This window comes from Epinephelus moara, chromosome 23, assembly GCF_006386435.1.
Source record: "Epinephelus moara isolate mb chromosome 23, YSFRI_EMoa_1.0, whole genome shotgun sequence".
Taxonomy (NCBI): domain Eukaryota; kingdom Metazoa; phylum Chordata; class Actinopteri; order Perciformes; family Serranidae; genus Epinephelus; species Epinephelus moara.
In genome coordinates this window covers 20,933,808-20,948,175 of record NC_065528.1, presented here as the reverse complement: position 1 = coordinate 20,948,175, position 14,368 = coordinate 20,933,808, and the positions used below count along the sequence as shown (strand labels likewise).

Sequence of the window (14,368 nt, the reverse complement as noted above, 5' to 3'; positions counted from 1 at the left end):
GAAGCACCTGGAGCTATATGAGAACCCTGGGATTTCCACCTTAGGCAACAGGATTGCTGCCTATCAGACATACACGCGCCTCTATGCACACAAACCCACCAACCTCACCCACACTTATTGTCACTCTTCTTGACTCACAACCTTTAGGCTACAATCTTTTATTTTAACACACACACCTGGCAGACCCCAAAGCACAGAGACCCAAAGGACGGGGTGGACCAAACGCTCCAGCCAGGAGACGGCTTAAGTGGTGGAGAGCCTGATGGTGAGAGGATGGGACTGAATACTGATCCAGACTGCAGCGGTGGCTGGTTTAAGATACTGATTACAGGAAAGCTCAGTGTTAGATATGGACATGGATGGAGCCTTCTGTCCATACGCTGCATTTATTTCGTCTGTATTTGTGCACGTCTTCTTAAAGCTTACAGATTCAGACAAAACGGAGCAGGTGTAGCATAGTTCAAGTGAAATATGACCCTAGGAGACAACAGAACAAATCGGTTTTATATTGAAAAGAATTCTCCCAACTGATGCAGGCTATTCTCATGAACTGTTTGTACATTTTCCTATGCAAAGTAACGCACCGAAATTCGTACATATCCCACATAAAAATGAGCCAGTAATTCGTGCATAACCCACATATTTTGAAAGGCTGCGATCATGTGATTAACATGCTTATGGTAATAAAGAAAAAAGTGGTCTCGAGAGGGGCTGCCCCCTAATGGTCGACCAATTGTTAGTCGACCAGAAAGGTCATTGGTCACCAAGATTTCATTGGTCACCAACGTGAAACTCTATTTGGAGATGCGCCTTGTCAAAATAAATCAAAACCTATATGACTGGACCATGTGGGAATTTAATTTGAAAGGACAGACACAGGAAGTGTCCACGCTCAGCAGTCAGACAGGAGTCACATTAATTTCCAGGGCTGGTACCTGCGGTTATTCCACAGGCTAGTTAATAACATGTCGGACAGGAAATCCAAAGTGTGGGATCATTTTGAGAAGGTGAAGGACGAACCCAAGGTGATATGTAAACTCATCTTCATTGGTCGACTACAAACATGACGTATCATCTGAAACATGGAAGTAGCTACATGCCCATTAGCCGACAGCGTCATTAACAGGCGGCTCGCTCAGTGTGTGACGTGCACTTGTAGATAAAATATAGGCCTATATTAATGAAGGTTCATTAGTACGGTTTTGTATTTCTCTGTAATGTAGCACAGTGTTAACAATGTTACTGATACTATTCTTTCTCACACCTTCAACTCAAACCATTGTGTTGCCCTGCCCAAAATATATCATTTAATAATTAAATTAATATCGTAAAAATGCAGGCGACTAGTCGACTAATGACCCTAAATGAGGACTGTTGGTCAACTAGGAAAATTCTTAGTTGGGGGCAGCCCTAGGGACGACAGAACAAATCAGTAATACGATGAAAAGAATTATTTGTACTGATGCGGGCTGTTCTCATGAACTGTTCGTACGTTTTCCTATGCAAAGTAACGCACCAAATTTGTACATATCCCACGTAATAATAAGCCAGTAATTCTTGCATAACCCACATATTTTGGAAGGTTGCGATCACGTGATGAAGAAAGAAGTGGTCTCAAGCAGTCCAGTTAGAAGGCAGGTTGGGGCGATGGATTGGTCACAAAACACAGGACTTTCCCCAGGAGACCAGTCTTCTGAATCGAGTAAACTTTGAGTGACCTTTGAGTCATTTTACGGTACATCCTCACCATGTTTCTTTTTCCTAAACCTAACCACGGTAACTTTATATTCATTACATAACTTTATGTTACGGACACAACATCATTTATGGGGCGTTAATTCGTAGGATATTATACAAACTGTTGTATAAGTGTACCCTAATGACCTGACAGACCGCCACAGTCTACAACACTGCCTCCCTTAAAATGTGCATAATTCAAACCACCATTACCTCATTTATAGCTGTCAGAAACTTTTGACTCTGCCCTTTAGTGCCATCTTGGCTCTGTCTATAAAGGACACATGGAAGTATGAGGGCAGTGACATTTACAATGTTTGAAATGAACAAATCTTTTTCAGAATGTAAAGGCAGTATAAACGAGCCCTAAGAAGGTGGGGACAGGATAAAGGAGAAGAAGAACTTTTAGAATACATAGTGAGTTTAGATGAAGGGAAGAAGAGACAAGGACAGTCAGAGAGGAGGAAGAGGGAGTAATGAGTTGAGAGGAAAACGGTATTATTTGCAGGCTGGGAGCAGGGAGTCAAAGACTGGGAGAAAACACGAACAATGGAGGCTAAGAGAGTGGGAGGTGCAGTTGACAGAGAGGGGAGGAAGAGAGAAGACTAGACAGGATTGCTAAAGGCTTCCCTCAGGTCACACAAGCCCCTTAAGAATCTTTCTCAGACTGAGTAACACAATTGCAACACTTCAGACTCGCTCTACATCGGAGAAGTTTGAGCTCACACCAGAGCAGAAGAGTCAGCTCGGGATGGAATCAACTTTTCAACCACATCCACTGTTGGAGGCTGAAGGCAGCCTTGATTTGCATTCTTCAAATTATGCCACTGGAAGAGATGAGGAATGCATGATGTGAGTGAGCGAGCATTTAATTTTTCATTTAAAGCTTTGCAAATGGATTTTCTGCTTCCTTTCAATCAAGCAAATATGCAGATGAGCGAGGGGAAACGGTGGTTAAGTTGGAAATCCAGTACATCCCAGTATTTGGGGATTATTTGTTTAATTACAGAGGAACCTGTGTTGTTCCTAGGCCCATGATACCTTGGGTGAATTATGGGTGTGACTTTCAGTTATTTCAGCTCCTACAAGAGTTAGCAGTAAGCGACAGATGTCTTCCTTTTTCTTAGATGTTTTGGAGAAATAAATGTTCAAACCTTGAACAGGGAAAGGTGATCCTAATTCGGGTTATCCCCATGTTCCGAAGGTCCTAGATTCCCCAGCTCCCTTAATATAATGCACAAGACTCACTTTACATCTGTCTTCCTAGTGATTTAACAGATTCATAAATATCAAAATATGTCTTTTTATATAAAATAACATTGTTAAAGGGTGCTAAGAGCTATTGGTCAGCAGCATTTGGCAGGAAGGTAATCAAAACAAAGATGGAAGCACCGGAGATGGAATCAGAAACGCACTTTCGGAGCTTAAATCAAACGTCTGGACTTATTTGGGATTCTTTGACACGCAAGGAAAGAAGGACTTGGATATGACACATGGGGTTTGTAAGCAGTGTCATATGAGAATACTCTAGGAATACTACAAACATTAGGGGCCACCTCACACAACACCATCCAGAGATAGCGTTAGCCACTAATGGCCAAGCTGAAACCGCTCCACTGAAAAGTCAACCAACACTGGACACACTTAGCTCGACAAAACTACCATCCAACTCTGAGAGAGTGAAAAAGATAACACAGTCCATTACCCACTTCATGTGCAAAGATCTGTGTCCATACAGCGTTGTTGAAAGCGAAGGCCTTTGTTACATGCTAAAATACACTCTGTTGGTATGTGACTCCATCTGAACGTTTTTTCACCGACACAGTTGTACCCAAGCTCTACGGAGAAGTGAAGTATGAAGTTGAGGAATCTGAGTACAGTAGGAAGGGTGGCATTAACTTGTGACGCCTGGACTTCACATTGGATTCATATGTGACTATAACAGCAAATTATCTCACAGAACTCTGACGATTGCTGTCTTGCGTTCATAGAACTATCAGTCACACTGGAGCAAACATCGTAGACCTCCTGCAAAATGCAATACCAGAATGTAACAGACAGCGCTTCCAACATGGGTGTTGCCGCTTAATTAGCGGGATACTTGCATGTAGAGTGTTTCGCTCACATGCTAAATCTGGCCTCGCAGTGGACTTAACTGAAATAACATCAGACACATTTGCTTACAGGAGGTGGAAACAAACCTTGTCTACCTCAAAGCAGACATGGAGCCAATTCAGAGCCTCAACGTCCCACATCATGACATCAGTTAGCTAATGCTAAGCTAAGTTTATCCCGTTTAAACAAAAAGTTCAGCGTGTATTGAAATACCACTTTCATGTCTGTACGCTAAATATGAAGTAAGTGCTAGCAGCCACGTTAGCTTAGCTTAGCTGAGGTTAGCTTAGCACAAAGACTTAAAATGGGGAAACAGCTAGCCTGACTGTCCACGGCTAACAAAATCTGTGTACTTATTGGTTTAAACTGTAGAAATAGAAAGTAGAAAGTTACGTTCACGTCTTTTTCTTGGATTTTGTACGGATTAAGCTAAACTCGCTAGCTGCTAGCAGTAGCTTCATATGCACTGTAACACATCAGAGTGATGTCAATCTTCTTATCTAACTCTGGGCAAGAAAGCAAATGAGAATATTTCCCAACATGTCAAACTTTTCCTGTATGGTGTGGCAGGCTGTGTTCTCACGTCATATTCTTTCAGAAAAGGAAAGACACCTGTAGCATGGCACTATCTCTAGTGGACGCCGGTTCAGTACCCAGAAGGGGGACTAAATACAGAAACAAATATACACACAACCCTTATTAGTAAGTTTGTGCCATGTCCCTGTCATCCTCCCGTTAATAGAAATGTATTACTCCTCCTGCGGCACTGACAGCACAGCGATACACCATCTTGTCTGACCAGGATCAATGCTCTAAATGGAAATTACAATGCTGCTTCACGTCTCCTGCTTTTCATGTGTCACTGCTTTTGCATTAAGGAAATAAGATAGTGTACACTACAGTACGCTCCCTCTCGAGTTCGCTCTTCATCTGTCTCTCATTGTTCATCATCCTGCACAACTGTCAGGGGGGCTTGGCTGGTAAATCATGAGTGAATCCACTTATTGAATCCCCCCCTGACATTTATTTTGTACATCTCATATCATCTGTGTGTTTGTCCACGTCTGGGTGAATCCATGTTAGAGCAGTTTTCCTCTTAGTAGCCATGCTAATGTATACTGCTCCTGACCTGCACTCTTTAGGAATTATGTCTTAATGGTACAATAAATCAATCTGGATTAACAGAAACAATGCAAACGCAGTCCAGTGGAACAGATGGGGCTCAGCGCGGTGCGTCGTGTGTTGCCGCGTGTATGAGCATGTGTGTGTGTGCAGCTCCGGCAGAGGCCGTTCATGTGACCTTGATAGTGGCGAGCAAAGAACATTCAGCACCACGGACAGTTCTGAGGCACAGACAGCGCATGTGAGAAGCAGGATACTTCATGTTTTGTTGTTTTACAGCATCGAATCAAAGGGGATTTAACGTGTTCTGTGACTCTGATTAAAAACGCCATGTGGATGCTTCTCTGCAGAGGTCCTCTGAGGGCAAATGAACACAGGTCTGCAAGAAACCTCTGACTTTGGGGAGGATTGTTTTCCAGCCAGACAATGACACCAAGCATGAAGCCAAAGCTGGACGCCAATGACTTTAAATAACGCTGTTAATGTTCAGGAGTCCAAATTTCAATCCATTTAAAATTTTGCGGCTGGATTTGCAATGAGTATGAGTTGGAATATTCAAAAAACATCTGGAAAAGACTCTAGTTTGCAAACACTCTTAACTCTTTATTGATTCATTTGTAATTTGTTTGTGTTTTTGTTGTTGTCGTATCTTCATGAGCCATTTTTGGCTTCTAACCTCTCTTGTACAATGTTTTGACTTTTAATTCATTTTTCCTGTATTTTCTATACATGTATGTGCAAATAAACTAAACTAAACTACCTTGGGTCAGTGCTGTAATACAATAAAAAGTGGCATATTTGAAGGGGTTAACTTGTTAAAGGTACACATAGCACACGCATACAAACACCCATCAGATATCATCACTGCACCAGTCGAATCTTAAACTAAAACTCATTAAACTCACAATGCAATCACCAAAAAAACAGTTGCTATCGTAAGTTTTGCCATATTACGGATGTTTTACATTTGCACATAATTATGTAGCGGACATGTTGAAAGATGGGTTTTTGGGTCACTATCCCAACAGGAAAAGCAGCAATGTCTCTTTTAAAAAAAACAACTGCTTTTTGTATTTCCCCAATGGGAAAAAAAGTGGCAGGTGGCTACAAAACACCCACGTTTGAAGCCTAAAAAGCCAACTAAAAAACAGCAATGACTCGCTAAAACATTTTTATTTGTTCGTCTCGCCTACGAGACACACCATCCACCATCCCCTCCACCTCCTAATGACAAAGTCAGCTCAAATACTAAATCACTTTAGAAATGTTGCGATGATATGTATGAAACATGCTGAGGAAACATACAATGCCATTATTTTCTTTTGGCAACTGGGCCTAACATCTGGTTGGGTTTAGGCACAAAAATCGCTTGGTTATGGTTAGGAAAAGATCATGTTTTGGCCTATAATACACAGTTTTGGGGTCACTATCCCGGCAGGAAAAGCAGCAACACCTCTGTTAAAAAACAACTGCTTTTCGTATGTCACTCGTGGAAAAACTGCGGCTGGTCGCTACAAAACACCCACGTTTGAAGCCTAAAAATTTTTTTTAAAAAGAGCAATGACTCTAAAACACAGCCCATTTGTTTGTTGGTCTCGCCTACATGGTGCATCATCCACCATCCCCTCCACCTCCTAATGACCGAGTCAGCTCATATGCTACGTCACTTTAGAAATGTTGTGATGATACGTATGAAACATGCAAATGTAACGTATTTGTGGTTTGCAGAAACATACAATCCCACTATTTATCTCTGGCAAATTGGCGTCACGTGGTTAGGTTTAGGCATAAAAAACACTTAGTTATGGTTGGGAAAAGATGGAAAAACAGTGACAGGTTGCTACAAAACACCTGAGTTTGGAGCCTAAAAAGCCGCTGTAAACACAACAATGACTCGCTAAATCACAGCCAGTTTTGTTGTTTAAGGTCTCAAACACTGGTCTGCGGCTTGGCAGGTGTCTCACCTCGGTGACGCGCCATCCACCATCTTCCTACTCCCAATGACAGAGTCAGCTCATATACTATGTCACTTTAGAATTGTTGTTATGAAATGTATGAAACATGCAAATGTATTCATGGTTTGCAGAAACATACAATGTCATTATTTTCTTCTGCCGACTTGGCATAACGTGGTTAGATTTAGGCACAAAAAACGCTTAGTAATGTTTAGGAAAAGACCACGTTTGGGCTTAAAATACCTGGTTTTGGGGTCACTATCCCTGCTGGAAAAACAGTGACTGGTTGCTACAAAACACCTGAGTTTGGAGCCTTGTTTCTTGGTCTCCAACAGTGGTCTGCAGCTTGGCAGATGTCTCGCCTCGGTCAGATGCCATCCACCATCCCCCTACTCCGTTATGACACTCAGCTCATACACTATGTCACTAAATGAGCGACACACTTGCCTCGAGTGACCGCCGATGATTCGTGGTTTGCATAAATGTGCAACATTTCAGTGAGGACATTTTATACAATGCAAAAGATAACTTCACTTGAGAGGAATATGTGTGCTTTGATGTGATGGACCACCTGGATTCTACTTTATATGCTAATAGCTCAAACATAAAGCGACAGTCAGTCCAGACTCTCTTTACCACTGTCCAAATATTCCCTGTGGGCTGCGACTAACGATTGTATTCATTGTCGATTTATCTGCTGATTTGTTTCTCAGTTGATGCATGAATTGTTTGGTTTATAATGATCAGAAAATTGTGAAAATTGTCTGTAAAGTCCAGGTTTGTCTTCAAATAGCTTGCGGCCCCTTACCCAACAATTCAGTCAGTGTACTATCACATAAGGAAAAGAAACTAATCCTCAATATGGGGAGCGAATGACAAAATTTTTCTGATGGCACCGACTGTATGAAATATGACACTAACTCATAACATATCTACAAGCAAGTAAATTCAAACTTATCAAGGCTTATTAGAAACTCTCGGGAGCCTGGAAGGTGATTTATAAGCAACCATTAATGTCTTTCTGTCTTTGATTATGCTCCCGCCGGATATGTTCCTCCCAGTGTGACATCCTTCAACAGCTTAATGAGGAACAAGCTCCACTCTGTACAATCAAACCCCGAACGTAGGTGTTTGTTTTTTTGTTGTGATGATGTGAAATTGCTGACATTTGTCTCTAAGTCAGTGATGTGCCTTCAGGAGGTGGCGCTTTGCTTGTTTTAAAATGTTTACAATGTCACCACGCTCTCTCGGCACTTGTGAATTCGCCAAAAGCTCATTTCACATTCAAAGTGTGGGAATATAAGGGGGGAACGAGGTAACCTAACCGGAACGGGGGACAAATCTAGAGGTGCGAGTGAAGGTGACGAAAATGTTGAGTGTGTTATTTAATCACACTCCTGTTCCTAGAAAACACTTTGTCCCACCTTGTAGTCAGAGTCCACCTTGGTGCAGAATTAACAAACCACCACGGTTAAAATGCAAGCCTGGGTCCTCCAAATCAATATCCATTAAGCATTCAATTGATTCCACAGGGCAACAACTGAGTGAATAATGTGGAAATACAGGAGGAGCTTGAATTACCTGTCAGAAAATTAAGCCTTGGCTTGTCAAGGGGAGGGGATGTGAAGTTAATCAAAGGGAAATCCAGCACAGGCCTCATACGGTGTCTGTGATTTTACAGTATCTTGTCGGCTACTTCATAAAATCTTAACTGTATTGTTGCTTCCCTCTGACAGTGTTTGAGCTGACATCCGTACGTGGGTGATAACAGGCGGTGGCATTATATCTCACGGCCCTTGAGGGTATCACAGGGTTTTCTGGCCAAACACACATGCTATATTTAGACAAGAAAAGAGTACACTGCAAAAATATCCATCTTGAGAATTTAATGTGAGGCAGGAGATGAAGCTTCACAGTGGGGTGAATAATGTCACATGTTTGACACTGTGCAGTTTCAAAACACACTGTTATAGAGGTTTTTCCTGCAATCTGAAGCTGATTTGCGCCTATTTTTGTTTGTTTAACGAGGGAGATCTGATTCAAAGAGTACTCATAATTCAGAGTAAATCTCTCCTTAAAATGGAGATTGTGCACACAGCATGAAAGCTACTTACTCCGCTTTCCTGGCCAGTCCAACTGAGCGGCAGAGCGCGGTGGGAGTCTGCGGAACCAGGGACTTGCAGCAGGGGCTCCTCTTGTCCTCCTCGGCGGAGTCCGGGCTGGCTTGGCTCGCTTTGGGTGACTGCGGCGAGGTGGGGACGAGCTGCAGCTGCTGCGGGTGGTGGGAGGACGGCGCAGGAGGGGTGGGATGCTGCTGAGGCTGGGCCGATAGACCGGGGATCTGCTGCTGATGCTGCTGCTGCTGCTGATGCTGCTGCGGCGGCGGCGGCGGCGGCTGCTGCTGCTGCGCCTGCTGGCCGAGATGAGCCGCAGCTTTGTTGCTCCCCGGGTGCTGATGGAGGTGGGCCGGCGCCTGGGGACTGGCGCTGCGGTGAGTCGGGTGGTGGTGGTGGTGGTGGTGATGCTGCTGAGCGGGCTGCTGGACGTAGTGATGAGGGTCCCGCAACTGTCGGTTCTCTCCGATCAGGTCCTCCACCTTTCGCTCGAGTTCGTCGATGCGTTGGCGCTGCGTCTGGATCAAGCTTTGCTGGTTCTGGACGATAGTGGTGAGCTCCTTCAGGTAAAGAACGGCTTTCATTGGATTATCCAGCAGGCTCTCCATTACTGAGTGTGAATGTGGCCGTGTGCCCGGCTGTGGTGACTTCTTCTTCAGCTGCTTTCTGGCGCTGCGAACCGTCGATGGGGCCTCTGAGCGGTGCGTAACCGGGATGCTCTGGCGGCCGTCTGACGCCTCTACGCTCTGCTGGGGCTGGGTAGTCTCTCTCTCTCGCTCTCTCTCTCTCTCTCTCTCACTCCCTCTCTCGACTCTCTGTGAGGATACCAGAAATGGTGCTGATGCAACGGGGGGGATCAGCATCAGCGGAGAGCGGGGGGCGGGGCCGTAGTGGACTGGTGATGTCAACACGCAGGGGGAAACAGTGAAGCTGTCATGCGCGTTTCACACCTAAATCCAGTCTTTGCATCATGTATGCAACATGTGTTTCTGCCAGTCACTTCGGTTCCACTTCACACACTAGTTCTCAGTCAAAATAATACCTCCAGACTTTTATTTCCAGAGCTGAACTAAACTGCATGCCCCGGTCACTTGTCTACCGGTCTTTTAAAATGTCAAGTAGGAATATTAAATAATCCTCCTGAGCTAAACCAATCTGTGCATCCATTCTGTCTGGTCTGAGGTATGGTGGCCCTGGAAGATCAACACACTGGAGAGACACAGGGGTAGATTTCAGGGGGGACACGGGGGGCACCTTCCCCTCAGTATCTAAAATGTGCATTTGTGTGTCCCAATAAAAACATGAAAGTAGGGGAGGACTTTACACCATAAAGTGATGCATGAAAAGGATGTGTTTGACGCTCAAAATTCCCTGGGGGAGGACTCCCAAATCTCCTGTTTCAATGCTGAAACGAAACCAGTGCCCTTGGCTGCAGGTCACACAGCATACAAAAAAAAACAAAAAAAAACAGAATATGCCATCGGTGGTTTTGGAAAATGAGCAAACAACAGCCCCTTTTTCACAGCTTGTTCAAGGCTGGAATGTTGCGCCTTTATTCTGCTTTGCCATTCTGTAGAAAACATAAGGACACAAAATAGGGGGGGCATTTGTTACTCCAAATTCTGTGACCCATCAGAATCCATGACCCAGCCTCTAAACCAAGGGTGTCAAACATACAGCCTGGGGGCCAGAGCCAGCCCGCCAAAGGGTTTAATCTGGCCCACTAGATGACGTGTAGTGATGGGCAAAGCAGTTCTTTAGATGTTACTGAATCACTAGAATCAGTTCATTAAAAAGATTCGTTCAAAAGATTCGTTCACCGAATTGTTCAGTGCATGGCGGGAGGGGCCCTGACTGTGTACTGCGTAGTCCAACTCACTGAATTTAGCTTGGAGAAAACGGTCCCTATGAAAGTGTATCGCTGAGAAGAAATGATCACTCAGGGATCGGGGGTTACGACTTTCACCAAGTGATTCGTTCACCGAGTGATTTGTCACGCAGTCCCTCCCTGCACCCTGGCTGCCTCGCGAGTGATTCATCTTTCGCACGGACCGAATCGGCAGTTCCACTCTCTGCCTTCGCACTCACTGCTGAGCTCAACTGAACTGAGAAATGAACGAATCAGTTCCAGAAGTGATTCAGTTCAGTACGTTCACTCGACAGATTCGTTCTTTTGAACGTTTCGTTCATGAATGACACAACACTAATGACTTTGTGCACCTAGTAGTGATGCACTTGTGAATGCGAAGAGGTGCCAGGTTTCAGGAGCAAGTTAAACAGTGAGTAGACACTTCATGTGAAATGCTGCACCAGATTTTATTTTCCACAATGACCAGAATACAGCTCTCTGAAATAACAATGAATACTTACTGTGGTCATATTTAAAGATACTGAACATTGTGCATTGTCGATCAGCAGCTGTAGTATGATCGTATCTGCATTATTCAGTGGTTTTACTGGTCTGGCCCCCTCGGATCAAATGGGACTGTGTGGCCCATGAACTAAAATGAGCTCGACACCCCTGATCTAAACCTTAACCCTAACCACTCAACAACCACAAAACTCCACAATTTTTAGAGGGGGGCTGCTGGAGGGTCAGAGAATTTGACAGATCACAGATTTTGGTGTAACACATGGGCAGACTGTGGTCAATTTGCTCAACCTGTTGAGAACCCCCTACCCCCCCCAAAAAATGGGAAAAGGTGGCCCTGATGGCCACTCGTACACACACACTTTGTAATGACAACTGCAAATTTCCCCTTAAACCCCCATAAAGGCACCACAGTACAGCACTGTTGCCCCAAAACGTCCCCTTATGACCTTGATGAGGCCTCAATGAGCCTCTTTGCCCGGGGCCCTCTGAGTGTCTAGGATCGCCCCTGGTGTTACACATTGTTTTTCCCCACATTCTGCCATCAGCAGAGGTACTGTAGTAACACAGCTGACTCAACATTTGTGTAAAATGACACTAGACGCCTACGCTGTTGTGTTACACGTCACACCTCCTGCTTCTGGAACCTGGAACCTGGAATGCGAGCATGCTGTGTCTCCCACACTGGGGCAGCATCATGCTGGTGTTTTGTTCAGAGTAAAAACACAAAGCCGGTGTAATTGAAGATCTTCTTTATGGCAACATTGTGGAATCTCTGGTTCAAAAGGGTTTATCTTATCTTATGTCCTTATTACTGATTCAGATTCAGATCTTTCATTTAAGTGTCATACACCAAAAGATGCCCCGCCCACATGGGCTGACATGTCACTACAATCCATCATAAACAAGAGCAATACCATCATGGCAAAAATCATATCTTTAAAATGTCAAACATAAAGTGTCCTCATACACAGGTGGTATCACTGTTCCCGTGATGCCCAGTGCGCTTAAGGCTTTGTGGAGTGAGTGCCCCACAAATCCTCTACTCCCAACCTCGATGGGCATACATGTTGCCTTCCAGCCCTGTGCTCGGCAGTTGATGACCAGGTGTTCATATTTGGTCCTCTTCCGTGGTCCTCCCCCAGGCGGTCCTCCCATGGCACTGTCAGCCCCATGATGATGATGCTCTTGGTGCTCTCTGAGACCAGAAGCATATCTGGCCTCAGGGTGGTGCTGACGATGTGCTGGGGTCAAAAGTAGTCATTGCTTCACTCAGTACTGCTCCATTTCTCATCCACTTCAAGCTCAATGTTATCACAGTAAAAGCAAAGGGATACAGACGTACTCGATGTGGTCCTTTACAGAATCTGGGCTTCTTCAGCATGTGAATTCAAAGAGCTGGAGCTCCCTGTTCTCCACGTGAATGTGTGATGTGATTAGTATTGCTTGTGGTGCTCTTTTTGTCACACAGCAGTCCTGGTGTGTTGGGTGGTAGCTTTTTTTGGGGAGATGTTGCCCTGCAGGGAAAGACAAGAACGACATAGTGGAGAATGTAATAGCTTCCTCCTAATGCTGCTCACTTAGCAGCACAGTAGGAAAATTATTTGATGAAATGTGGATCGTTTTTTTTTACAGGTTCTCTTGAGCACATTCACCAGCATGCAAACAAATCATCGTTTGGGGGGGAAAAAAAACTATACTTCACTCCTGCTAGGTTGAGATAGCAGTTTGAATTTTTTGCAAATTGGATCAGGCGAAGGAGGCTGCCTTTCAGTCGCTGCCTCGGTATCTCTGACTTTACCAAAAGGGAAATAAAAAACAAGTCAACCAGACAGATAGCATGCAGGCAGAGCAAGGAGAGGAAATGGGTTTTAGGTTTGCAGAGATGATCCCTCCTGATACAGACTGAAGTGATATCTCACTGAGAGAGTGCTCAGCTCTTCTAGTTGCTGGAGTTTGATGTTTTTCAGGTTTGCGCTTCCAGTCAGCTGCATTGCGAACATGCAGGAATTTATACTCCTCATTGGTCTGTTGTCAAGTGGATTGTGCTTTTATATGAAACAGGAGTTCTCTTTACCTTATCAGGTACACCTGTTCAACTGCTTGTTAACGCAAATAGCTAATCAACCAATCACGTGGCAGCAACTCAATGCTTTTAGGCATGTAGAAATGGACATATACCCTGCTGAAGCTCAAAACAAGCATCAGAATGGGGAAGAAAGGTGATTTAAGTGACTTTGAACGTGGCATGGTTGTTGGTGTCAGAAACTGCTGATCTACTGGGATTTTCACACACAACCATCTCTAGGGTTTACAGAGGATGGTCCGAAGAAGAGAAAATATCCAGTGAGGGGAAATGCCTTGTTGATGCCAGAGGTCAGAGGAGAATGGCCAGACTGGTTCAAGATGATAGAAAGGCAACAGTAACTCAAACTTTTGGGATGTGGGATGTGGTGTGATGCTATCATGTCAATATGGACCAAAATCTCTGAGGAATGTTTCCAGCACCTTGTTGAATCTATGACACCAGAAATTACGGCAGTTCTGAAGGCAAAAGGGGTCCAACCTGGTACTAGCATGGTGTACCTAATAAAGTGGCCGGTGAGTGTATGTCACTTTTGTTAAAATCTTAATTCCCGCATTCAGCGTGGGTATTATTGATAATTGCTGTCAAAGTCTAATGTAATTGTATTCTAATTGTATTTCTTATGAGAACAGAGACAAAAACTGAAACAGATTTGTATACATACATTGTTAAAATTTTCATAAACTTTCTTTCAGATAGCTCAGAGGAAATATAAATATCATACGACCTAGAGACAGTGAAGTACGAGGACCACAGTGGTGAGCCAGAGTGGGTGCAGCCAGGTCCCTCCTTCCATATGGCTGCTTTACAAGCTGCATGAAGTGAAAAATGGCCTGCGCACCCGACTGGCTGGACGGAGACAAAAATT

General features: G+C 44.2%; 1 protein-coding gene across 1 annotated transcript in view; it reads right to left on the bottom strand.

Annotated features, from left to right (window-relative positions):
* The window catches only part of iqsec3a (IQ motif and Sec7 domain ArfGEF 3a), a 174,887-nt gene extending 165,040 nt beyond the window's left edge, over nucleotides 1-9,847 (bottom strand). Inside the window, exon 1 of the mRNA XM_050035781.1 lies at nucleotides 9,044-9,847. Coding sequence (XP_049891738.1) covers nucleotides 9,044-9,651 — 608 coding nt within the window. The 5' untranslated portion in view covers nucleotides 9,652-9,847. The remainder of the gene's footprint in view (nucleotides 1-9,043) is intronic.
* Between the last annotated feature and the right edge of the window lie 4,521 nt (nucleotides 9,848-14,368).